The sequence below is a fragment of the Taurulus bubalis genome (assembly GCF_910589615.1).
Source record: "Taurulus bubalis genome assembly, chromosome: 17".
NCBI classification, from domain to species: domain Eukaryota; kingdom Metazoa; phylum Chordata; class Actinopteri; order Perciformes; family Cottidae; genus Taurulus; species Taurulus bubalis.
The window spans coordinates 3375117-3402478 of NC_136605.1; the positions used below are offsets into that span (position 1 = coordinate 3375117).

Here is a 27362-nt window from a genome sequence, read left to right on the forward strand (position 1 = left end):
GTGTGTGTGTGTGTGTGTGTGTGTGTGTGTGTGTGTGTGTGTGTGTGTGTGTGTACCCCCCAGCCCCTCCCCTCCCCTCTGACAGACCAACGAGAAAAGGGAGGGTGAGATTTTCATCAGAGGAAAATGCAGCTCACATCCTTTTTTTATTTTTCTATTTTCCTGAACCTTTTGTTTCGAGAATATATTCATTGGAGAACATGAGATGTGTAGTGTGTAATATATATATATATATGTATATATATATATATATATATATATATATATATATATATATATATATATATATATATATATATGTATATATATATATATACATATATATATATATATATATATATATTACAAAAATATTACATAAAGAGGTCTGAATTTGACACTGATCAGAGTGTCATATACACAGAGTTTATTAATATCCTCTCCTGCATTTACAGAAGTATTAGATCTTCCCTTTCAGTTCTTTGGTTATTTTGGAATTGAAATGATTGCATATTATTAATAAGGTGCAAAGAATAACCAAACTGGTTCTGATATCCAGTTTAAAGCCTAATCTAATCTCCTTCTCCTTAATTTGCCATATTGATATTATGAAACTTGATGAATCCTCCATGTCTTTGTCTTCCGGGCTATTCCTCTGCCCCAATTGATTTACTTCTGAGAAATAGTGTCTTTCACATAGGTTTGCCTCCTGGAGTTGAAGAGAATTCACACCGTCAGCTTTTCTATCGTGATATATTATAGCTTTAAAAAAATATATAATACATTTATGTTCATGTTTATGATATTTTCTTTTTTTAACCAGGAGTTTTAGCATTTCTTAAAGTCAGGTTTGGCAATCTTCTTCAAAAACGTTTTTGATATTTTTGTTGAAATTCTCAATAAATGCTGACAGTAATCAAGGAGCTAAATGCTCCGACATAAAAAGAAACAACACATCCAGTATCTCTGCATCTGTTGCACTGTGATAACCCTGTGCACGCATTTCTTTTGGCAGCTGCTCTAAGGGATCAGATCAAAACCAGCCGCTGATGGAAAGTAACGTATAATATATGTATAATTATACAGAGTTATTATTATACATAGTACTTGAGTATTATGTGTTGTGCTACTTAATGCATACTACATTTCAAGAAGAGCTGTTGTACTTTTTAATTCACTATACACTAATCTGACACATTGCCAGATTATAATTTTGGATTCAGAGCATGTTCACAGTGTATCATGACATATGATGCACTGTGAGCCTATATATACCCAATAGTATAAACAAATATTAAAAATTAGCACCTCAGCATAAAAGATGCTGCTAACATTTAAATGCATCATTAAAAATGATTCAATAGCCTTCAATGAAGAAAAAAACATTTATGAGTAATTATAAGTCAATCAAATATATTTTGTCATTTTGGACAAATGTAACCTGCCCAGGTGGGACATGTAATGAGAGTGAAGGGCATTGGCAACTTTCCTTGGCCGGTCTTTTCAAAACGGCAGCCTCCACTACACGCACATTTTATGGAAAAAAGAAAGGTAAGCATTGTATTCACATTTAAAATGTTTTTTTTTATGTCATATTTGGATTGTTTTTAGTAAGTAAACACCTAAGGAGTAAGTGACTGAGTTTTCAGAGCTGAACTTATTTATTGTCATAGGAAAAACAACTAATTTATGAATGTACACTGTAGTGCACATCAGGACTTTGTTCTTGTGTTTATTTCTATTTTTTTTAGAAGCATTCTTCTAGCATTCTTAACCGAATCATTGAGGGAGATTCAGACCTTTTCATAACATGTTAATTGTACTAAATTATAGAGTGTGCTTCGTATTTCTCTTAGGTCTATGCTGTGTTGGAAGAATACAGACTTGCACATGATGGAACCCAAATAAGCCGTAGAGACTGCAGCCACAGCAGTACTTCAGCAGCACGCTGACGATGATCTGTCCTTAACGAATGTAAATCCCTGGGTCTCAGGAGGACATGCTACAATGAAATAATTCTTCTTTGTACTGACTTTTAGCTTAGCTTTTAGCTTAGCGTTACTTTTCACATTAGCTTTATACCACTAGCTTTAGGTTTGTGACATTTTGAAATCGCCAGCCATGTCGTGTTTAACAGTGTATAGCACTACAAAGACTGACGCCTCAGAGACTTCACTCAGGTTAGAGTCCTAGTTGCGATCCCGAAGTCAGGTTAAAGCTAACGGTGACGTCAAGTTTAAGCTAACGTTATCTCAATTAGCCAACTTGACTGACCAAATAAAGTTAATCTTGTAAAGACGGGTGAGAGCCATGTTGATTAGAAGTTCTGTCTGTGTTCTGACGGCTCCACCAGGGGCTCTATATCGTTTAATGACTGTGTGGGAATACAAAAGCTTGAGAAATGTAGTAATAATTAAGTAGCCTAATGCACATTTAAGACAGCTCATTAAAATCGCTGACCAAGTTAAATTAGCCAATTAAACATTTGTTGAACCCTAACACAGCAAAAAGAACCAAAATAAATATAAAAATTAAACAAATACACCACGCTCCCCGTAATCTGCACGCGTGGCCGAGGCTTCCACCGGTGGAGGGTTTTAATAAGAGGATGGCAGCACTCCTCTGGACAGCAGAACTGGTAAAAACATGCGAGTCTGGAATTTACCCAGTGATTCCAGCACAATAAAGAACGATCCGATACATAACCAACGGAGACTAACTTCATTTTGTCCAGAGGGGAATGTGAAGGAATGCGGTCCAGTAAACCTAATAAAGGAAAGTTAAGGGAACGTTCAATCAATGTGTGTGAACAGGAACTTGTCCTCAAAGAAACCAGAGAACTTAAAGCTGGATGTGACAAATAACCAACATGTTTGAAGGTTGTTAGGAAAGAGACTGTGTGACCAGAGCCGTATAATGAGAGTCACGTCGTCCAGTTCAGTCGAATTGCCTTCTTATATTTTTTATAGCAATAGCGGAACGGACCCTTGATGCAGTTTAAAGGGTACGGTGTTTATCTGGGGCCGTCGCCCCACATGTTCAGGCACAATAATAATAAAAAACTAAGTGACATAGAAAATACCTAGAAATCGGAAAGAGAATTGTATGACGTAATGGTAACTTGATAAGTCCTTGAGGGTTCAGAGTTTGAAGCCTTCGGGGCGACACTGTGGAAGGGCTTTACAGATGCGACAGTATTCTCTAAAGGAGCATTTTAATACATACATTTGTTGATCAAATCAACGTATACAACTTTGTTTCTCTTAAGGGAGGTCTTTCCATTAAGTGTAAGGGCTCAATTGTTCCACACGGTGGAGCCATGTGGTGTGAAATTATGGGTGAAGATCATTTTCCAAAAGTGAATTATCTTTTTATGGAAATCTGCTGGCTTAAAAAAGCAGTTTTGAAATTGAATACTCACACCTCAACAGGAAATATGAAACCATACTGAACCAGGTTGTGCCAAACATATCTTTCATCCAGTTCCAGCCCACCATTGTTATAGTCTGTAATTATTTGAGATCAGGTTTTATTTTTCCATATTAATTGAAAGTAACAGAGTTCATCTTTTATATCATTGGAGAAATATGACGAGAATGACATGGATCAATTAATCTACATGTACCTTCTGTTGAATTCTGTCCAGAATAGAAGGATGAAAATAGAAATGAACGAGAGCAGGGAAATAGAGGGTCTTACTAAGCAGCAAGACATTTATTTCATAGTACCTATTTTTCCTCTATATTCATCTGCTCTCGTTCATTTCACTGAAGCTCTCCAACACACTGGGAGAGGTCACTAGAGAGGTGGAGGGGTCATTCGAGGTGGAGGGGTCATTAGAGAGGTAGAGGGGTCACTAGAGAGGTGGAGGGGTCATTAGAGAGGTGGAGGGGTCATTAGAGAGGTGGAGGGGTCAATAGAGAGGTGGAGGGGTCATTAGAGGTGGAGGGGTCATTAGAGGTGGAGGGGTCATTAGAGAGGTAGAGGGGTCATTAGAGGTGGAGGGGTCATTAGAGAGGTGGAGGGGTCATTAGAGATGGAGGGGTCATTAGAGGTAGAGGGGTCATTAGAGAGGTAGAGGGGTCATTAGAGGTGGAGGGGTCATTAGAGAGGTAGAGGGGTCATTAGAGAGGTAGAGGGGTCATTAGAGAGGTAGAGGGGTCAATAGAGAGGTGGAGGGGTCATTAGAGGTGGAGGGGTCATTAGAGGTGGAGGGGTCATTAGAGAGGTAGAGGGGTCATTAGAGGTGGAGGGGTCATTAGAGAGGTAGAGGGGTCATTAGAGAGGTAGAGGGGTCAATAGAGAGGTGGAGGGGTCATTAGAGGTGGAGGGGTCATTAGAGGTGGAGACGTCATTAGAGGTGGAGGGGTCATTAGAGGTGGAGGGGTCATTAGAGAGGTAGAGGGGTCATTAGAGAGGTAGAGGGGTCAATAGAGAGGTGGAGGGGTCATTAGAGAGGTGGAGGGGTCATTAGAGGTGGAGGGGTCATTAGAGAGGTGGAGGGGTCATTAGAGGTGGAGGGGTCATTAGAGAGGTAGAGGGGTCATTAGAGAGGTAGAGGGGTCAATAGAGAGGTAGAGGGTCATTAGAGAGGTGGAGGGGTCATTAGAGGTGGAGGGGTCATTAGAGAGGTAGAGGGGTCATTAGAGAGGTAGAGGGGTCATTAGAGAGGTAGACGGGTCATTAGAGAGGTAGAGGGGTCATTAGAGAGGTAGAGGGGTCATTGGAGAGGTGGAGGGGTCATTAGAGAGGTAGAGGGGTCATTGGAGAGGTGGAGGGGTCATTAGAGAGGTAGAGGGGTCATTAGAGAGGTAGAGGGGTCATTAGAAGTAGAGGGTCATTAGAGGTAGACGGGTCATTGGAGAGGTAGACGGGTCATTAGAGGTAAAGGGGTCATTAGAGAGGTGGAGGGGTCATTAGAGGTACACGGGTCATTAGAGGTAAAGGGGTCATTAGAGAGGTGGAGGGGTCATTAGAGGAGTCATTAGAGATAGAGGGGTCATTAGAGGTAGAGGGTCATTAGAGAGGTGGAGGGGTAATTAGAGAGGTAGAGGGGTCATTAGAGAGGTGGAGGGGTCATTAGAGAGGTAGAGGGGTCATTAGAGATAGAGGGGTCATTAGAGAGGTAGAGGGGTCATTAGAGATAGAGGGGTCATTAGAGAGGTGGAGGGGTCATTAGAGGTAGAGGGGTCATTAGAGAGGTGGAGGGGTCATTAGAGAGGTAGAGGGGTCATTAGAGATAGAGGGGTCATTAGAGAGATAGAGGGGTCATTAGAGAGGTAGAGGGGTCATTAGAGGGGTAGAGGGGTCATTAGCTGGGTGCTTTATGCAACTTCACCACTAGATGTCACTAAATCTCACGCACTGGACTTCCGAGTGGTGATCCTATGTTTTGGGCTGATGCTCCTAAAACTTTGCCTGAGGCCCTGAAGGGTCCGTTCTCCTTCTTTATAAGTGGAATATGACATTTTATTTAAATTAGTTAAACCAAACACCTGTTTTATACTCTGCCTGTTGTTCTACATATTTTATTAGAATATTACAGTTTCCACTGCAATTACTGCACAATCACTGGCTAATCATTTTAAGAGATAGCGCAGCTGGCTCTGACTGATCAATAAGATGGTGAGTTGAAGTCCCCAGTTCAATCCGGACGGTAAGAAGTGGACGTAGTCATCGTGAAGCCTTGAGTTCTCCGATTACGCCCGTCGCCATCTTGGATTACGCCCGTCGCCATCTTGGATGCCATGTTGTTGGGTTTTGTTACCAATGAACAGAAGTCACCATGTCCATTTTGCAGAGTGACGTAGAGACGTTGGGAACGTCCCTGGTAGCAGCAGAAACCTGTCAATCACAGTAAGCCCCGCCCTAAAGCAAACCCTGCTTTATGGTCTGTTTTACTCTAAATTAATAAATCATTTATAAATGAGCATTCCGCTGAATTAAAGACTTGAAACTAGAGATTGAGCCCATAATTCATTATCACAATGTTTGCTGAGGTAAGAAATCGAGGAGTCATTTTCTCAGACTTCTATACAACCAGAGGAGTCGCCACCTGATGCTGCAGCTTTAAGGCCATTCTGCAGAACCGGAGGTTGCCGCCTGGTTCATTCCTATGAAAGTTGCTCGTTGGCGCATTAATAAAGAGATTGACTCTTGAATATAATATTACGAGCTCCCACGCCAATAGACCGGTGCAGCAAGCGCTCTAGCGTTTCCTTCAACACCCGCCTCGGTTTGGCCTCGATTTCGTCGTCTACGATGAACGAAAATAACTCTGGATTTGAAGACATTAATTCAAGTTGATTTAGCTAAACATGTAAATACAACTAATACAAGTCTTTTGACGCACCCGGAAGTTGAAATTCCACCGTTTGGCCACTATGTAAAGCTTTCCTAGCGGCCTTTGCAACACTGTGGCTGTGACCGATGTGACACGTGACCCGCGGTGCGGCGCATGTGTGCAACACCGACCCAGACTGAACTATTGTTCTGCGTCTGGGAGCAGAAGAGCCAGTGTCGAGCCCGTGAGTGAGGTGTTGCGGCTGGACCACAGAAATGACAGAACAGGACACAGTCTTCCTCACACTTTTCCATGATAAAAAAGGTGAATGTCACTATTTGACTACACAGAGCAAAACGATTCAATGACAACAACAAAAAGGGACACGTTACAGGCTAGTGTACATCTGCTGTGTGTCTGCAGTCTACTCGACAAATTAAAAAGTACTACAACAAGTGATTCCAGGATGGTTTTGGAACATCTCCACCACATTTAATTTGCTCTTTTTTTTCTTTTTTTTTTTTTTTCTTCTCGTCTGTTTTTTGTGAAAGAAAAAAAACCGAAACAAAATATAACAAAAAAAAAAAAAAAAAAAAGGTTAATCCTACAAAGACATTATTTTTTTTCAGCTCTTTCAGAACTTTTCTAACTCAAGTCCGATAGTTGCGACACTGGAAGCAATGCATACGTGTCAGTCCTCTCCGTGACTGATAAAAGAAGGGGGAGGGGTGTGATATGTCAGAGGTCAGACATGGAGAACAGACGAGGAGGGAGAGGAGGGGCCACACAGGATTGGCCCCCGGTCTCCCACGCCTCGCCGCTGAAGTCTCTTCATCCCGAAGGAGGTCGGGAGGAGAAGCAGGAGGGAGGATGGAGGTGTAAACTGGGAAGCTGCCAATCCAGCACAGCTTCATTCATCCGGCGGCCGGCTGGCTGCCACACGGGGATCATGGGTCCTTACCGGTTCCTTCTCAGAATCTCCCCGTCCCTCCCAACTGTGCTGGAGCAATCTGGCTCGACAAATGACTGCTGATATGTCCACTCGGATAAAAAGAACAACAAAAACTAGGTGTCTGGGGTGGAGACCCTGTGCGATGGGAGCAGCAGGTTTACAGCTGGAGCTTGAACTAAGGTCCAACTGTCCAACCGGTCACCTTCAGTGTTGAAGTTCTCTCTCAACTGGCGCTCTTCAGCGCGCCGAAACTAACGGCGACGACGACTCGAGCGCTCTGGGTGTGGCCTTTCAGACGGCTATGCACACCTTTCCCTTTTTAAACGCGATACGACCTCCCTGAAGCCTCAAACCCACCGCGAGATTGACCTGTAGCGGCTCTGAACCGTGCTCTTAAGGTGCTGGTTAGCCATCAACGCCCCACATTGGAAAGAGGAGACTCGTTCATTCAATTGAAGAGCTCCGTCGAAAAAAACACACCGTCCAACAACCCCTTTCATTAATTGGTTTTACGAGCAGATTAAAAAAAATTCCCCGACTTTTTGTTCAGTTTGGACGGTGCATAGTGCTCTGTAAACTCACGATTTTTACAGTTTTACTTTGACATTTTTATAATACAGGCTAAGACGGGTGTATTTTAACTTTTCGATCGAGACATTGTGGCAGCTTTCCCTCTGCTTCTAGCTTTGAGCTAGGCTAACCACGTCATGGGGGTATTTTCTTTATCAAATCGTGCAGCTTGTAAAACAACGAGGTCACGATCATCTGTGCGCTAACATGCTAGCACGCAGCCCGCTTCCTGTCGAGGTTTTAGCGAAGAGGATTGGAACCAAAAGAGTCCGGGCGGACGAGATGATCGCGGCGCTTCGTGTCCATGCCGAGCACGGTGCGCCGCTCTCTCCGGACCCGACGCTTGTATCGACACCACTGCTTCAAAGTGGAACCTCTCAGTGGGCAATAAGTCTGTTTGTCCAAGTCTCACACGCAAAAAAAAAAAAAAAAAAAAGAGTATATTTTCCGTACTCTTTCTGGGTGCTCGGGCTTCAGTTTTCTGATATCTCCGCCTAAAGCCAACACTATCTGCATATCGTGGTGAGCTGGGGGAAAACAAAAGTCGGTCTCTTGATAAAAGCTGGATCAGATATGAGAAGCCTAAAGCACAGAGACAAGTACTGATGATGATGATGATGATGATGGTATTAATGGCGCCCTACTGTACAAATGAAAAGCTTTAGTGTAGATCTGGGAACTGTAGGAACGGATTGCTGCTGGTTTCTGGCAGCGAGTCGAGTCTCAGGGTAGAAAGGGGTTTGAAGAAACACTTTTTTTGGGTGGAAATCATGACGCCAAAAAAAAAGAAAACAAGACTTTAAAAAACGATAAAGGAGGGACTGAGATACAAGTTGAAGGGAGGAGGGGATAGACAATAACGGCTGTGCATCTCAGCTGTGCCCGAGGTGATGTCCCAAGAATCCAAAAGGAGGGGAAAAGGAGGTTTTCGTCTTTCGGCAAAAAGACAAAAAGAGTCTGGACGGATACGAGAGCGTTCGGCCGTTCATATACAGATGGACTGAACAAAGTAGATGAGGAGGACGAACAAGGGGAGGCAGTGCCAGCACAGCACTGGTTTTGGTATATTGGTTTTGGCTGCGGTCAGTGTCGGTCGGGGCTGGGCGGGGCGGGGCGGGGGGGGGGCTGGGAATCTCGTCATGCGGGGGCGGGGCGGTCGAAGAGGGCTCCGGGAGGTCCTCGCCTTAACTGCCATAATGCATGGTGTTGCTGGGGATGACCATCGGCGAGGCCATGGAGATGGCGGCGCCCCCCATGGTGAACTGGTTGGTGACGGGATAGTAAGAACCACTGCTGCTGGGACCCGACTGGCCTGTGGTGGCTCCTGGAGGGAGGGGATGGGGGGGACAAACAAAGCATGGCGTTTCCAACTGGAGATGGTCCATTTCTGTGAGGCAACCTGGTGCGTTTCCTCTACTGTGGTGCTTTTTTATTTATTTAAAAAAAGTGTTTTGAGGACGTACCCTGGACAATTCCTGTGCTCATGATGGAGCCCATCCTGGAGTGGGTGTGGTTTACAATTCCGGTGTTCACTGTGACCAATCAGAGAGAGGAGAGCACAGTTAATGATATGTGCAGCGCTTCAACACATTTTAGTTTCCTGTTTTTAGCAATAAAACTAAATAAAAATCGGTGGGAGCCCTTAAGAGCCCCCCACACAACACAACGGAGCTCCGCCTGTGACTGAAGACAGTCGGACGGTGAAGAGGCCGTCAAAAAAACACTTGTTACGCTGAGGGAAACATTTAAAAAGCTGAAACACTATTGGAGCTGTTAAAATGGAACGTGGAAACTGAAGCACTGAAAGGAGTTGAAGTGTAGGCGATGAATTGTGAGTGGGAGTTTTCAGAGTTGAAGGGAAAGGAGTGCCAGTTCAAGTGAAGAAATGGTGTCAGTGTTTTTACTAGAAATGGGCCGCTATACCCCGCTGTGTTAGTACCGGTACTTTAAGAATGAAAGTGTTTTAAAAAGGACAAGCTTGGCAGAAAAGGAATACAATAATCATAAATACATTTTCATTAGTGTATACCCGCTAAAATAATACATCTTGTTTTTGTTTGCTTAGAATGAGCCCTTCACAGCTACATGTCCTCTACTGCCACGTTTCTACAGTAGCCCAGACGGGACAAACCAAACGGTGGATCTAGTGGGGGGCTTTTGCGTCACCGGAGGCCCACCGAAGGTTCTCTACACTTGGGGGAGCATTTAGTCGGTTGCAATCTGCAACCACGCCGCTAAATCCTGCTCGCGTGTCCTTTAACAGCCTCTCTACCCGAGAGGAACGGATTGGGATCCCGCGGTTTTAACTTTGCATCGGGTGGGAGGGGCCCGAGAATTAGCGAGCGCTCAACAACAAAGAGTTGTAAAAGTTGATTAATGCAGGTCGTGAACCGAGCTGGTGTTTGTATCATCAGGACTCTGTTTAAATAAAAATAATAATAAACAGCAATGTGACTAATTATTATAAGTAGACCGATATAATAACAATATGGAGTAGGACAAAGCCGACACCTTCAATCATTAGTAAGAGAACATCTGATTGATTACTCTTGAGCTCTTTAACGTTGGTGCATATTCCCAGGATGCGGTGGCTCTAAGGCCACCGTGTTTCTGATGAACGTGAAATGGAAGAAAAAAAAAAGGCGTGGCGGCTCATCGAGAACAAGCGCTGCACACACACACACACACACACACACACACACACATTTGGTGTCATTAAAAGTTAAAAAGGGAGGAAGCACATACTGCAAGAGTTATTTGTAGACAAATGTAATTATCACATTATGACCACCATCAACCTCTGAGTTACACAACAGGTTTAGTTAAACTGCCGAGTGTAAACGCAACACATTGACCATTTAGTAATCTGACACACCAAACAGGTTTTAAGACACTCCACTGCTTCACTTGTCGTGAGCTCTCAATACGTCATCACATTTCCACAGAACAAAAGGTGGAGAGAGAAAATATTTGGTTAGCCATTGTTTTTGTTCCTTCTCTGTGACACATACAATGCTGCAGAGCCGACTGGAGACCAGGAGATGAACACTTCTGCTCAAACCGCCGGTCTGCAACTTCATGCTGCGCTGCAGACCCCTTCAGTCGGCCTGCGCTCTGCTCCCCACTACGGGTAAGTACCATGAGGTGTCGAGAAGTCGGGGGGAGTGTGATTCGTACCCAGGGGGATGAGGTTGTTGTGAGACACCGCCGGGCCGCCGCCAATGACTGTGCTGAGGTCATAAGCTGCAGGCATCCCTGGAGGGAGGGAGAAAAGAGAGGGGTGGAGAGAAAGACACGCCAAAAACATTAACACGTACAACCACGTCATCATCGTATTTAGCGTTCATTAAAAACAGCTCTACTTAGCAGAGATTCGGCACAGTCTCCAATCACGTTCGTCTTTCTAAACCTAAGTTTCCCTGCTCTGTTGTGTGTGTGTGTGTGTGTGTGTGTGTGTGTGTGTGTGTGTGTGTGTGTGTGTGTGTGTGTGTGCCACAGTTACACACATACTTCATGAACCTGGAACTTAAAAAAAAAAAAAAAAAAAAAAAGGTAGAGAGCCATTGCCACAGGTTCAGCCTTCGTTTGAAGGAGAGTTCCTGAATGCGCTTTTCGGCACTGCTCAGCCGGCGTTACTAAATGTAGTAACTGGAAAGTCCTTTGCTTTTCTACATATGACATTCAGATTCTAAACATGTCGGATCGCTCTTTAATTTGAATATTTGTCGTTCTTAATTAGCGACAAAAATACGAGAGCAGTGAGCAGAGAAGCACCTTCACGAGCAGCCAGGCTTTGACGAGCACCTGTCCAACCCTCCAACCTTACCTGATGTCTCCCTTCTTAGGAATGCTCTCTGTCTGTGTGTGTGTGTGTGTGTGTGTGTGTGTGTGTGTGTGTGTGTGTGTGTGTGTGTGTGTGTGTGTGTGTGTGTGTGTGTGTGTGTGTGTATATACACACACACACATATATATGTGTATACATATGTCAACCCTCCCAACCTTACCTGATGTCTCCCATCTTTCAAATGCTCATACATATGTGCACATATATAATAACACACACACACACGTATATTTTATATATAATAACACACATATTTGTACACACACACGCCCCCACCCTCCCCTGGAGGCTTTTCCGTTTGGATGTTGTTCTGTGTGCTCTGGTTTTTATGTGGGCCGGCTTTTAGACCAATTAAACGCCACAGACATGTTTGAAAATGTGAAGCCGGGGTGCCTCTTATAAACACATGGAGGATTGCTCTCATCTACCAGTGTTTATGTGTGTTCACCTGATACAGCCATCCCCTGATTCATGCTGTAGGACGTGCCCGTGTTCCACATGTTCTCGGACGGGGAGGTGTAGTGTGAGCCAGGAGGGGGGTTGGGGGTGGTGCCTGTGTACCTGCGAATACAGACACACACACGTTTAACATGGGAGAGGCGGACAGTGCTCCCCGTCTTACATGTCAAACGGTGCCATCCGGATCCCAGTGTGTTGCTGGGGTCAAGAGACCAACTCACCTGAAAAAGGGGTTCTTCAAGTCCAGGAGGTTGCTGGACTTTGATCCCGTCTGGTCTACCTGGGCCACAATACTGATGTCGTAGCTTTGTCTGTTGAGAGAGACGCAGGAGAGCATTAGATGAGGAGATGACCACCACTCTCACGTCTGGGCAGTAATCACAAGGCTACAGCGAGCAGACGATTTATATTCTTTGAGAGGTGTGACATCTTTTGCATACGCCGTTTTTAATAAACCTGGTTTTATAACGCATGTAATCATTCGCAAGAGAACATCTTGAAGTGGGGTTTGATGGATTTCATTGTTGGAATACGTTCTAGTCATTTACAATGCGCTGTTCTGTGGCTTATGACTGGCCAGAGTTAAATGCCACTCTTGTCGGTGCATAATCCCGGAGTAAATTTTATTTCATGAACGGATCAATTAGCAGGAATTATTTTTAAGTTAAAGTAACAGTTGACTCGTTTATTTTCCCTGTCTGCCTGTCTTGGACAAGGAGCTGATAGTGTTGCGTTAAACTTCCGAGAAATAACTCTTGCGAGGAGAAATAAAGTGAAAACGGGTCACATATGAATACCACTTGTCTGCTTGCTGTAAAATCTGCCGCAAACTTAAAGCCCACATTTTCTAACCCTATGGCCGGAATAATGTATTGTAAGGTTTTTACATGGGTTGGAGAATTACTTTCTCAATAAAACATACCAAACCATCTAAATAATGAATATCTTTTCTTTAATTTAGTCTGTCTGGCCTTTAGGCCCTATAGGGCTGGAGTACACTGAGTGCCAGAGCTTCCCCCGCCTCTCCTGGTCTCGAAGGTGAGTCGAACCAGTTATTCCGATGATTAAGAGGACTACGTTTAGAAGCGGCCTACCTCTTGTTGGCCATCAGCATGGCGGTGCCGGACAGCGTGTCTCCAGCCTTGGTGAAGAGGGGGGACTGCAGCAGACAGCGCACCTGGTACCAGTGGGTGAGCGGCTCCGTGGGTGCTGTGGACAGCCATACCGTCATCCTGCAGAGATACGGCGACAAGACAAGCAAGTGGGACTGATTAAAGGAGTATACTTAGATTTTAAGCCACTCCAGGTGGAAGCATCGGGTGTGTGTGTGTGTGTGTGTGTGTGTCCAACTTACGATGATCCCACAAACGCCACATCAAACCAGAACGCCAGGCCGTGCACCAGGCCTGAGTGCATCATGTGGAACTTAAACGGAATCTCTATCCTGGAACCCAAAAGAAATGGCAGAAAGAGACACTCATTAAGTTTAGCTGTAAACATATATTTTACACACGCAAGTATTCTCACACACACACACCTGTAGAGATCATCTTCTTTGGCCTCCAGGAAGTTCACTGTGTATTTGACCGACTTGGCCATTAGAATACGGATATCAAATGTGTCCTGTGGAGGAAAGCACAACAACAACTCCAGAATCCACGCGACTCAAATCCAACACTGTCTCACGACCTGTGTGTGTGTGTGTGTGTGTGTGTGTGTGTGTGTGTGTGTGTGTGTGTGTGTGTGTGTGTGTGTGTGTGTGTGTGTGTGTGTGTGTGTGTGTGTGTGTGTGTGTGTGTGTGTGTGTGTGTGTGTGTGTGTGTGTGTGTGTGTGTGTGTGTGTGTGTGTGTGTGTGTGTGTGTGTGTGTGTGTGTGTGTGTGTGTGTGTGTGTGTGTGTGTGTGTGTGTGTGTGTGTGTGTGTGTGTGTGTGTGTGTGTGTGTGTGTGTGTGTGTGTGTGTGTGTGTGTGTGTGTGTGTGTGTGTGTGTGTGTGTGTGTGTGTGTGTGTGTGTCATACCACAATTGGCTGGCGGAAATACTCGTCCACCGCTGCTCCCCGCAGGGCAGACAGGTCTACACCATGGAAGGAGGGCTGGTACCTGAGGGCCAAAGAAGGAAGTCAAGTTGTAATGATGGCACACGTCTGTCTCTGCGTACGCACCAGTACAGGGGAAACGTGTTCGTTTATTTTACTTAAAGTGCCGTACTGGTAAGATTATTGGTGACCTGAGGGGTAAACACAGGTTTAAATAGGATCTTTTATTATTACTTTGATTTGTCATCGGGTGTAAAATGTGACGCGAGGTCTGTGGAGCGACGCAGACGGGCGACGCAGACGGGCGACGCAGACGGCGTTTAGCGGACTCAGGACGGCGTGTTATAACTGCTCTGCTGGGGATCCTGATTAACCGGACTGTCAGGGAGCCGGGGATTGAATTATACTTTGGGAGGGGTTAATTGTGTGTTACGCATGTTCTTTTTGTGAGTTGCAGCGTACGCCGCATTGAATTTTAATTTAATAATAACATGTGGCAATCGCAACTGACTGTTTGGTTTCGTTTGTTCCATTCTTAGAGGATTCAAACACATTACGCAATCCGGTGGCAGAGACATGCACTTCATATCAGGTCCGCCCATTTGCCTTCAATTTACCACATGTGCTTTTCCTCTTTGGTTTAATCAGGAGGGCGAATTCTTACAACTGGTCGTTTTTGATTGGTCCCACTAATCGCAATACAAATATTGAAAATGACATCTACAACCATCTGCAGTGTTTTAACTCCACCTTCTAGCACATTAACCGAGGCGGCACAAAAAACTGTTCCAAGTACTATCCACAACATTTAGCAATAGAAACACGAAAATAACCGTTCTAATGTCCAATTAACCGAACCACTTGGTGGAAACGTGTTTTTTTTTACATATTGTTCTGCACATATTGTTCCCTCTTTCCCTCCTCACCAGAAGTTGGCCTTGGTGAACTGCTCCATGTAGAGCTGCTCATCTGTGAAGGGGGCCAGGTGGACGTCACCGAGGGTGGGAAACATTTTACCTGAAACACACGACCAGAGTCAAAAACAAGACTAATGTACTGGCAGCACATGTTCTCCACTGACATGGAACCATCTGGAAACATTAACCAAGGCCTCGTATACTTGTGTGTACTCACTGTGGCCTCAGATAAATACTTGTGTGTACTCTATTTGTATTTGTGCATGTACTTGTGCATTATCACTGTAGACTTGCATATATGTGTGTGTGTACTCACTGTGGCCTTATCATGTTAAGCTTGAAATGATATCTGAAACATTTGGCAGAATTGCACTGCTTCCTAAACGCTGTTTCTGCTGCTACTTTACGAGCAGCTCCTTCACCCTCCATCCTACCATTTCCCAGATATTTCCCCATGTGCGGTTCTCCTGCACCCCAAACCTGCTCACCGTTGGGTTTGAGGAACTTCTTGGCATGCAGGTAGCTCTCCAGCATGCGCTCATTGAACAGCATGTAGCCCATGGGCTCCGAGATGATGATGTCGACCTGCTCGGGGAGCGTCACCTCCTCCACCTTCCCCGGGATGACGATCACGCGCTCACCCAGACGGTTACTGTTCACCAGCACCTGAGAGGCAGAGCACAACTTGATACAAGGATATGAAATCCGCCTCAGACTAGAGCGGCCCATCAAATCAGGTCCTTCAAAACACATCTGACTCAGGGACCTGATGTCAGCATTATTCAGTGTGTGTGTGTGTGTGTGTGTGTGTGTGTGTACCTCTGCATGCTGTGCCATGGTGCTGGCCTCCACAGCGTAGACCTTCCTGGCTCCAGCTTGGGCTGCAAAGAAGGAGAGGATCCCTGAGCCACAGCCAACATCCAGCACCACCTGTGAGAAGTAAGAACAGGATTAATTAAAGGCATATCGCGTCTACGTGACATGACCTCTACCTCTGTACGACTCGATACTAACTTACAACACGGACACCTCTGTTAATTAAATCCGTGCTCTACTTCATAACAGCGGGGGTTATGTATGTCAAAGCAGGAAAATACCAGCGACTTGGGTCTGTTTTTCAGCATTTGGCTTTACTTTTCTCCCTTTCTCTGTTGAGCGGGGAATGTCGGTATCGGTGGTGGCAGAAGAAGTTGGCCTATGCAAAACCTTTTATCTGAAGTAAAACTATTGATACCGCCTATCTGAATTCAAGTCCATGAAAGAGAGGCATTTCCACACGATATACTTAAATATACCCAACAGGATAGCTTGTATTGAGCATGGAGCTAGGTATTTCTAGTATTATCAGTATAAGGGAACATGTAAGATCATTTTATCAAACTGGAAGATAGTTTGCATGTACTTATTTGTTTTAGGATGAGGACTAAGTGATGCTACCTCTGGTAACGTTGGCTTCGGCTGCAAAAATGTTTCCAAAATCTAATAAAAAGCAGGACGGCGCTGCATTGAAGTATCTCGTGACGCCACTAACGTCCTCAGTTAATGGAAGGCTCTTGGGAAGTACCGCTCAGCTATGACATGCTAACATTTGCAGTTAGCGGGAGAACAGATAAGCTGTTTAATCCATTCCTTACGCGTTTGCTCACGGTTTTGTTTAAAAAAATAAGAGACACCACATGTTGGTCTGTCTGAAGATGGAAACAACCGGTAATCAGCCTTTAGCCTTTTAAGATGTGTCTAATTCTGATCATATCTAATTAAATGATGAATCTATACAGTTGTATAAGGTTACCTTATCCTTGAAGTCGGTGTGGTTCTGGAGAATAGCCCGTTGGTAAGTCCCTGTCCGAACGTAGTCCTGCATCATGTTCTGTTGCTGGGAGAGGTAGCCATAAAACTGCACCGAGAGAAGAAGATAACGTCATCATGTATACGAAGTCAATATCGTATGAGCCGACTCAGTAAAGACATACAAGGTCCGGACATTTTAACAAGTAAAATATAATGCATCCTATTCTGCAGTCAAAAACAAGAAACACAGGATTTTTTTATTTATGCTTTATAAAAATACAAAATATATATTATTAAATAGGAAGAAAACCACATTATCCTCTAAGTCTCTACATTTTTGATTGACAGCTGGATCTGGAGGCACCCAGAGACTCACTGTAACTCATACACCAAAGACCTTGTCAGCGGCGTTGAAGACTAAGTACCACACATGATCAACACTTACAACCGCAGGACAACAATTTATAGTTAAATACACGTGACACTTCAATAACATACTTGTTTTAACAAAACTCTTCATTTGTTTGTTTATCATATTGTAAATATTCATATTTTAATGAAGTCACTATTGCATGTTTATTGCCACGCACCAATCACAAGTCTGAGGTGCTTTTTGTTGCTGAACGGAACCGAAAATATAAACTGCCACTCAAAAGTTGTGTAGAGTTTGTATGAAAGGTTTGCAAAATTAGTCGTGTTTTGTACATGTAAGCAAAACGCTGTGCAAAGGCTGAGCCAGACTGACAAATAAAAAAGGCAGAAAGAGACAAAGATCCTTTTGAGCAACTGTTGGATGAGATTAAAAGAAATCCCCGGCGGTTGGCACAAGGAAGTGAAAGCTTAGCATCAAAATGTATTCAGTTCCTGTTTCAATAATGCAGTCCATGACAAGCCGAAACATTAACAGGAGTTCAAACTCAGAAAGCCACGGTAGACAATGAAGGCTATGCTAAAGTTAGCACTATTCAATAGCAGCTGAACAGAATATAAACAGAGATCCCCCTCTGTTGCTCTCCCAAGGGTTTCTTCCCTTTTTCTGTGTGAAATGGCTTTTCCTGAACCAATGTGAGATCAGAGGACATCGTATGTGTACAGATTGTAAAGCCCTTTAATTTTGGGCTACACTAAATAAATTGAATATAGACTGACAAATTACAGTTTAAACTTCTTCAATCCAAACAATGAGTAGACTGCACAGTCTAATTTAAAGACAATTGTGACATTTCTAATGCTTCATGGAATCTGTTAAAAAGTGCCTTTCCGAATGAAAGTTGTAACATGATAACTAGTCGGCCAAGGACAATGTCAGCACGGGGGGAATGTAAAGTGTTGTCCTTGTCATGTGGAAGTGTGCAGTATATACTTCCACCACGCCAACAGCCTTTCTGCGAGCCTCTCACCTGGAAGTACTGTACAGCAGAGGAGTCCTCTGTTCTGTCACTGAAGACTGAGCGCTCATTGACGTGCCCACGACTGTTCTTCAGGAGGTTATAAAAGGACTGAAAGTCTGCAGCAGAACAGAAGCACACACACACACACGCACACACACAAGAACAATTACAGACTTTACACTGGAACCTACATTACATAACGGCATACAAACAGCGCAGTCACAGCAGTTATGCTGAATTTATGTTTGAACTTGTGCGTGCAAAGGTCACTTTTCCTCTTCCCAAAGCCAAATGTTAACAGTTTAGAGCGGTATAGAGTTTCAGATATTCGTCATGTAGAGTCAGGTTATAGAAGTAACAGAACACAAGCAGGGGTTATGTCTGTTTATTTGGGTATGGCACGTTTTTTTAATGCTCCGTTTGTCATCTACTCGGTCAGGGATCACGAGAACAGGTTTGTTTCATTACTTTAGCTTCAAGTCTGCGGCCGACCTTTGTACACTTTTATGTTGGTATTTTCAAAGAGAAAAGGGTTTTAAGATGGGGATGAAGACAGCGTCTTGGTTAATGCTGCTCGAGTGTAAATCTCCCCAAATCCAATTAAGAGCGGGACAGATCTGCTAACGCTGACTCCGGATAGCATCCAGGACCAGTGAGAGGGAATAAAACAGTGGAAATGTTTTCCTTTAACCCCTTATTGACTGAATTTATTTGCAATTACATGAAAAAATATAGCATCCAGGACCAGTGAGAGGGAATAAAACAGTGGAAATGTTTTCCTTTAATACAACCTATAACCCTACAAACTAATGTGCTACTGTAATAGTAAGCTACTTAGCAGGGCATACTAACACGGCACCTCATGTTAGAGCAGATAAACCCACAGTTTAAACATTTCTTTACACATATTGCCTCTTTGCAGGGAGAAAGAAAATAAAGTATTCAAACTCTTTATATCTGGAGTGCCTCTGTTACAGTTCCACAGATTCTACAGTAGCACTTGCTAAGTGTACCCAGTGTGTGTAGTACTGCATTTGGGGCGTTTGTGTGTACCTGCAGGTGAGGAGAACTGCAGCAGGACGCTGTTGCAGCCCAGTGTGATGATGAACGACTGCTTCCCCACGCGGCTGCACTCGGTCTCCCTGGAAACCGAACACTTGAACACACTCGCCTCCTCTCCTGCACAGAAAAAGAACAGGAAAAGTTAGGACAATATGAGACATGCCTGCCTACAGCTACTGAAATTTAAAAAGACACAAAAGAAAAGGCCCTGTGTGCCGAATGCTGCTGGAACTTTACTTGTATTTATACAGTCTCAAGCTCAATGACGGCTCTCTGGAGAGGACATTCGACTGCCTGAGTAACACAGAGCACTGAAGGCGAGCCGTAAGAGGCTGAGTCACTTCGGCACTGATGAGCCCACCTGCACATTCAGCTCAAAGAATATGCCTCGATTCCTATTTTGACATCTAAAGCGTATTGTTGCTGCGTGGCACATTTCCATTTCAGATTCAACCAGCTCCTGTGTGGGAGAGCTGAATAAAATGCCTCTTCATCTCCCTCACACACTGAAAGGCACAAATGCTGATATTTGGTCCTTTCTTTAAAGCGCTTGAAAAATAATATCAAATTAAATACATTCAGCGCTTTTTCATCGGCGAAGAACCCATTCCAACAGTGCCAGAGAAGCCAGTGAAGAGTTTGGGGCGCTGGTACGATGCGAACCTCAAGGACAAAGATCAAGTGGACCAACTTAGGCAGGACACAATCTGCGGCCTAGAGAGTATCGACAAGTCCCTACTTCCTGGCAGGTTAAAGCTCTGGTGCCTTCAACTCGGTCTCCTACCCCGGCTGATGTGGCCTCTTACCATCTCTGTATGGAAGAGGCATTCTGGAGCTGCCTGTGGTCCAGTCTTACAGAGGAATTCAAGTGCTCCAAAGTAAGGCTGGAAATGACACTAACAGAATCCCGTGACCCATGTGGAGCCCAAACAGCTCCAACTCTGGCGACTGGGAGGAAATGGAATGCAAGCGCAGCTCCGCGGCAGGCAAAGGCAGATCTAAGGCATCGTGACATCGTTGGCCTTGTGCAACAGGGGAGAGGAGGCTTTGGCCTCAGAGAGAGCAGACCATCTTGGTACAAGGCAGCTCCATCTCAGCGCAGAGGTCTGGTCGTGGAGGAGGCCACTCTGCCCGTCTCCCGCAAACCTTAAACACATTCTGGTTGGCTGTAAGACAAGCCTGACTCAAGCCCGTTACACCTGGCGGCACAACCAAGTGCTGAAGTGCCTTGCAGCTACGCTGGAGACCAGACGAACGACCACCAATGCCTTACCTCCATCATCCCATCCTAAATCTGCGAGAAGCTTCGTCTGTGAAGGGGCAAAGCCATCCAAGACCAAGGCCAGTACAACATCAGACTTCGGTCAGCTCGGAGGAGCGCGAGACTGGAGGCTCGTGGTGGATCTGAGTCCAAGGCTGTACTTTCCACCAGAGATCGCCACTACAAACCTCAGACCAGACCTCGTGCTCTGGTCCTCCTCAACCAAGAAGGTGTACATTGTGGAGCTGACTGTGCCCTGGGAGGACGCTGTAGAGGAGGCCGACGAACGAAAGAGCCTTAAGTATGCTGAGCTGGCAGCTGATGCTGAGCAACGTGGCTGGAAAGCCAAAGTTTGCCCAGTGGAAGTCGGCTGCAGAGGCTTCGTGGGTAAAACTACCACCAGGCTACTTAAGGATTTGGGAATTCGAGGCCAAGCCCAACGCCAAGCCATCAAAGCCCTCTCAAGCGCCGCTGAATGGGCAAGCCGGTGGCTGTGGGTGAAGAGGAGAGACGCCACCTGGGCCCCAAAATAGCATCTGTGGCGCCGAAGGGTTGAAGCAGAGGGGGGCACATCTGGGACGCCAGGTGTAGCCGATGAGCCCTCTGGAGGTGTTGTGGGCCTATCATCGAAACACCGGAGAAGGAGGGTGCCCACCTGATGACTCCAATGAGGCTTTAACCCTTTTGTCCCACAGACAGTACCAGGACTCTTACCCGGAAACACCTTGCATGTCTGCGTCAACCCACTTTACATCTCAGGAGTGCAAATCAACCAGGGATTGTAAAACCTAGTCCTAAAAACAGAACAAATGTATTTCTTCAATGTGTCTGCGCGAGACAGAATGCACGTGATGAAAATACCCAGTTACAAGGCTGGCACTCTTTGGTCAACGACTCAGAAAAATGTCCAAAAGCGCGTTTGTCCACCTCTCAATACTTTCCGGCCTTTCTTTACCCAGTCTGGTTCCTCCTGAAGATTTTTTCTTTTTATGTCCTACAGCTGGTCGCTGTAGTTTTTAAATCAAACAGGAGGAAATGGTGAGTTTGTTGGAGACTATTTTCAGCGGCGGATTAAGCCACATTTTCTGCTCCGGCGAGTATTTGTGGCAACGGGACAGTGTGTGTGTGTGTATGGGATTGAGTCCAAATTAACTACACTGTGTGCGTGTTTATTTATGGTGATGAAGGAACACGTCACCCAGTGAAAACAATGTGGCTCACTGCCGTGTTCTTAATAGTTGTTGACTACATCAAATAAAATGTGATTGCGATGCACGTTTCCAATCATGTTACTTTTCATTCGCCACAGTGGATACTTGTCTTTTTCTTGCACAAAGGCTGTGCTGTGTGTGTGCTTAAAGATCCCACTGATTATGATAAGATTAAAAAAAAGGAAGAGTTTCAGCATCCATCTGCACTTGAGGATAGAAAACAGCGAGAGATACTAAAGCTTGGGAGTCTGTGACCGGCTTAATAAAGATGACCTAAATAATGCACTGCACTGATGTAGAAGCACGCGACTCCCGAGATAGAACAGAACGTCTGATGGGATACCGCTTGTATTAAAACTGAGAGAGAAAATGTCGCAGAATTTGTATAGTGCCTCGTGCTGATGCGTCTCTATAAACCTTGTAGTGGAGCAGGCGGGGATAATCCAGCGCCGATTGAGGGATTAAGTGCACTCTTCAGATTGAGACCCGTCCGCTGGAAAAGGAGCCAAATCGACAACTTACACGGTTGACGGCGTGACAGGACACCTAGTACCAACGAGAGGAAACCTCGAGCGCGACACAAACAGGGGATCCGGGACGATTGTATCCGGCAGGCGTTGATGATCGGGCGTTAACTGTGCTCATGTTGCCCAAACACATATTTGATCTTATCAAGCCAGAAATGAGTTGGTAGACCTCCAGCTGAGGAACACCTTCCTGCATCACAGTCACAAGATCACTTCAGTAACAAACACTGACGCCAATAAAGCTGTGGAAAGAAGCGAAGGACGGAGGGAGTTGTTTCTTGATGAAAAACCCCATGACTGATAATAAAACATACATTTTTTAACGATTATTATTCTTCCCATAAAAGTTTACATATTCTCAGTTATTCGACGTGTAAAACAAAAGGTCACCCAGAAAGAAAAAAAACATTCTGCAACCGCTTTCACATGCCAAAGTAGAAGTAACCGTGGCACCTGACCCGTGTGTAAAATCTGTGGGCTTCCTCTTCGATGACTATGCAGGATAGAAATAGATAGCAGATCCGGTTCTGGTGAAAACACTCCCTTCACTTCTGCAATGCAGCGAACCCTGACCTAATGTACCTAATGAGTTAGAGCCTGTTTGAAGAGGATCGCCTTCCCTCTGCATCATGTTTCACGATTGATATTTCTAATAAAAAGATAATTAACTAAAATAGTTATCATCAACCATAACGTCGCTTTCAAACTGTAGTCATTAAAGTTTCTCACCAAAAATGACAGTTTATAAGAATACATTTGAACACGTTATATTTTACCTTTACCCAATAATATGATTTACTGAATAAAGCCAGAAAGCATCATTGTGTAACTGAATGGAACCTCAGTGCGTTAGCAGATATACGCACACCTTTACCATTTGCAGTCATTTTATTTTTATATCCATCCTCTGACAACTCCCTGCTCTTTTTCCATTTCCAAAAAAACTCAAACTGCAGATTTAAGGCACGTTTGTGGCAGGTATAAGGCTCACTGCGGCGTTTACAGATCTTCTTAACACTTCAGGTTAGTGGCTCACACACAAAATAAACAGCTGCCGTACGTGTTAAATTACTCGCCAGATTGGTTTTCACAGGGCTACAATGTTTCCAGTCTGAAACACGGTTTCAATGAATAGGAAATTAATTATTCTCTTTGAGCTTTAATTACCATTATGCTAATTATTCCTGATACTTAGAGTTAACGTTTTACTTCGTACATGTATATATTTGGGATTTTCAGCTCGCCATTAACCAGTTTATATTAACGACACTTACAGTTAATTGGTTTGTATTTAGTTTATTAGCCCGATTTATATTTGCGCTCCTTCCTACTTTGTACTATCTAGACGCACCAGATGGTTTGTTACACCGAATAAAAAAACATTGGCAGGCGATTGGATGAACTATCTGTAAATCAAACTTTCGCGGACACCTGTCAGAAGAAGAACAAAGACATATTTTGTTTTCTCTCCTTTCAAAGAAGAGATATTCTCTAGCTCTGATACAACTGATGTTATTGCAGCATCAACACTCTTTAGGAGCCGCTGTTGTTGCTTGGAACAAACAGTCGCCTCTGTGACGCGTCACACACACTAAACCACGTCGGGAGCAGCCGGTGGCTCCTCACAAGACGCTCACTGGTAGCTCGGACACAAACGCTTCAAGCAATGCGTTTGTGTCCGACGGAGTGGATTTTTGTGAGATCTTGCGATATCGGACGACTCCAGCTGCGCAATAATTTCCCCAGGAAAAGAACAAAAAGTTCTAATCAATCTTATTTGTTGTTAACCAGAACAAAATGTCCTGCACCTAGAACATCATCCTCCTTCTCCCTCTAAACATCACCATGGCATAATAATAAAAAGTATCTTACTGTGGGAAACGTTTAGCTTTAGTTTCACATTAAAATCAACTGGAAAAGAATTGCCAAAGCTGAACTGGGGATGGTTAGAGACCTTCAAAAGCCAATCTGAACTCTGGGTCTGCTCCTCTTACAACACATGATCAAGGGAGACTAGGGCTGTGCGGTATACCGGTTCAAACCGTATAACGGTTTCAGATTTCCATACGGTATGAATTTTTCATATACCGGCGGTTACACAAAACAACTGTTGGTGTGCTAAGGCGGTCAACTAGACGGCGGTGCCGTCAGCGACCAGCGCCATCAGCGACTAGCGCCGTCAACAAGCCGTGCATGTCCGCCAGAACAGCAGACGGCAACATTTATTTTTTACAGTTTAATACTGGGAGCGCAGTGTAGCTACTTAGCTGTCAGTGTAACTTGGTTCACTCATGGTTCAAAATTACACGGCCAAAGTGCATGCTGGGAAGTTGGGCGGCGAACAGCTGTTTGTGTGGCGTGTCTTCCGGTATGTCTCTTCCTGTTTTTTGTTGTTGCGCGAAATCTACCCAGAATGCAATTCGGCGCTGTAATTTTATAAAATACCGTGATATGAATTTTTGGCCATACCGCCCAGCCTTAAGGGAGACCCAGTGGCAAACGCTTTTAAAGGATCAAAATCAATGCAGAGAACTGCAATAGTCTCCGTGGGTTTCCCTCCCATCATTGCCTATGTTTCCCACAATGCATCTCAACAGTTGGGTCAGAGATTCTGATGCGTTATGTTAAGCTCACTTCTTTCCAACTCCCCACCTAAAGATTATTTTTTGTCTTTTACTTTTTAAACTTGTAGTCTTCACTGACGTTGACTCAAGTGATTTATCAGAGTTCCCTCTGGAGACACCAACGGCTTCATACTACTTTTTCTCACATATGATGGGGAACTCCCCAACACCTGGACGGTGTGTAAAAACACTTCCACATTCATGCAAATACTAAGTTTGAGTGACTTTCCATACTAGACGTTATAGAAGATACGACAAGCTACAAGCTGGATGCTAATTAACTTCACGTTTAATCACACAGGCGGTTTTGATACGTTACTGGTAATATTGAATGTTTTAGGGATCGCCATTTTTTTTATAGCTTTGATACAAAAGGGGGAAATAATTTGACCAACTTAACACGTCTGCAGAGTGCATCTTTACGTCATTTAAAATGTTGATCAGTTATCCTATTTTCAGTGGCGCGCTGAATTACTTTCAGAAGTTTCAGGTATTGTTTTTTTGGTGATGCATTTCCTAGTCAATAAAAAGGAATGACAGATATGCAACTCAGTGGCTTCTTTATGAGATGACAGTAACAAACACACGCAGTGACTTTATTTGGCGAATAACAGCAGCGTGTTTGCGCATCTTCTGCATCCTTTTGAGTCCCAGTACTTTCAGTTTTCTGTTGCGAGAGGTATTTCTTTACGTGCCATACAAACTCCACGCGGGGTTTCTCAAAAGGTCTACAAATGAAGGTCGGTGGGCTTTTCTTTTACGTCGACATTTACAGCAGTGGGGGGTCGCGCAGCTGTGTCTTTTCAGCGGGACGTCCCATTGAATGAGGACTGAGCGTCCCTGATGCTGCCTGCACGCAGGAGGGTGAAAGTAGGCGGCGGGGCGCCCGGCTATTGTTCCAATGAGAACAAAGATGAATGCATAAGTAATGAGGGCCCGGTCTCTCCACGCCACTCACAACGCAAAGACCGCTTTAAAGCGACACTAACTAACGCAACTCAACGCTTTCATAAGTTTGTGTGTTTACGACTATTGCGGACCGGGCTACTGGATAAATGCAAGCCGGCGATGCACGGCGGCGGGGTACCGAGCGATGCCCTCTGGTCCAAACAAGCTAATTCATACGCAGAACCACAAAAAAACAGCTAAATAAAATCACCCGGGTCTCTTGAGGCACAACCCGGGATGTGGTGGATTCACGAGTCGCGTGGCTAAATAAAAAAAAAAACGTCACGACATCAAGGGCAACAGACGTTAGATGCTAGCGGTTCGGGTGCCCGTTAGCTCATCATTGCCGAACCCGGGCTAGTGGCATTGTTTAGCTAGCATTCAACTACACACAACTCAACTGCCCTGCGTGCTGCTGGGACCCACTAACGTCACGCGATATGCGCTACTTTCCGAGGGCCCGGTCTCGTGTGTGCGAGCTCAGAGCTTTAGGTTTACAAACAGCAAGAGCCCGTCGGACGAGGAACATTTTCGGAGCGTTCAGGGCTCCCTCGTGATAGGCAAGGGTGCCGGCGGTAGCTTCTTGGTGGCTAACGCTACGTATGGCCGGATTAGCCGCGAGCGTTAGCACTGCATAGCATTAGCACTGGCAGTTGGGACAGGCCGAACATCCGAGGAGCAGCTGCGGGAAAAGGTCAACTCACCATTGGAGAGATTGATGAGAGCGGCATCGTGTGTGCTCTTGACTTCTAGCCGCAATGGCTGCTGCTCTGAGTGTCGCTGTATGTCTCCATTCGCGTCTCCGATGGAGAGGAGCCGCACGCCGGGGAACACCGAGACCGCCATCTTCGATCTGGAAGTAGAGACAAGTCGGTGGCGCTCACGTCCAACCACGCACTCTCTCTGCTGGAGGCAGCAGCGTGAGAAGACGCGCCATCTGGCGGCCAAAGTGGGTATTGTGTAAACACAGGTAGCATACGTCATTTTTAATGTTTTCATTTTTTCAAGACTTGAAATAGTCTTAAATAATGTTATATATATATTTTTTTTTCAACGAATTAGATGGTGTATACTATATATAAATATATACATGTATATACATATAAAATACATATAAATCAAATATTTCAATATGTAAATATAAATAAATATATGTATATTAATATATGTAAATAAAAGTCGCTTCACAATTAAAAAAACAAGAGATAAGCATAACAAGATAAAATGACTGTGGTAATAATGTAATTTGTTGAAATTGTATACACACATATAGTACTGCTTTAAACAGCATTGTGCTAAGCAAGGCTATGTTTATCAAATAATGACATGAGTCAACAGGCATAACATGAAATTTGCTGTATTCATTATATTGCACTATTTACATTCTGTTTAGATAAAATAGCTTTCTTACTCTCATGTCTCTCTACTGTCTACAGTTATTGATTTATTGAGTCATTGATTTAGTCAATGGCACTAATTCAAGGTCAGCTTTATTTATCAAACACAG

The 27362-nt window shown here is 44.4% G+C and overlaps 1 protein-coding gene across 2 annotated transcripts; it reads right to left on the reverse strand.

Annotated features, from left to right (window-relative positions):
• Positions 1 to 8968: 8968 nt before the first annotated feature.
• On the reverse strand, positions 8969 to 26704 carry carm1 (coactivator-associated arginine methyltransferase 1; the record flags this gene model as incomplete). 2 transcript variants are annotated; one of them, XM_079233445.1, is made up of 16 exons in its annotated part: positions 8969 to 9108; positions 9248 to 9316; positions 10962 to 11039; positions 12077 to 12189; positions 12309 to 12398; positions 13182 to 13319; positions 13442 to 13531; positions 13625 to 13710; positions 14106 to 14187; positions 15050 to 15140; positions 15529 to 15706; positions 15860 to 15970; positions 16833 to 16937; positions 18232 to 18338; positions 19276 to 19401; positions 26560 to 26704. In XM_079233445.1, the coding sequence occupies 16 exons, from the start codon at positions 26699 to 26701 to the stop codon at positions 8969 to 8971; spliced, it is 1746 nt and encodes a 581-aa protein (XP_079089571.1). The 2 variants fall into 2 exon arrangements, with proteins under 2 accessions (XP_079089571.1, XP_079089570.1); XM_079233444.1 differs by lacking the exon at positions 9248 to 9316 and having other exon boundaries at positions 26560 to 26701.
• Between the last annotated feature and the right edge of the window lie 658 nt (positions 26705 to 27362).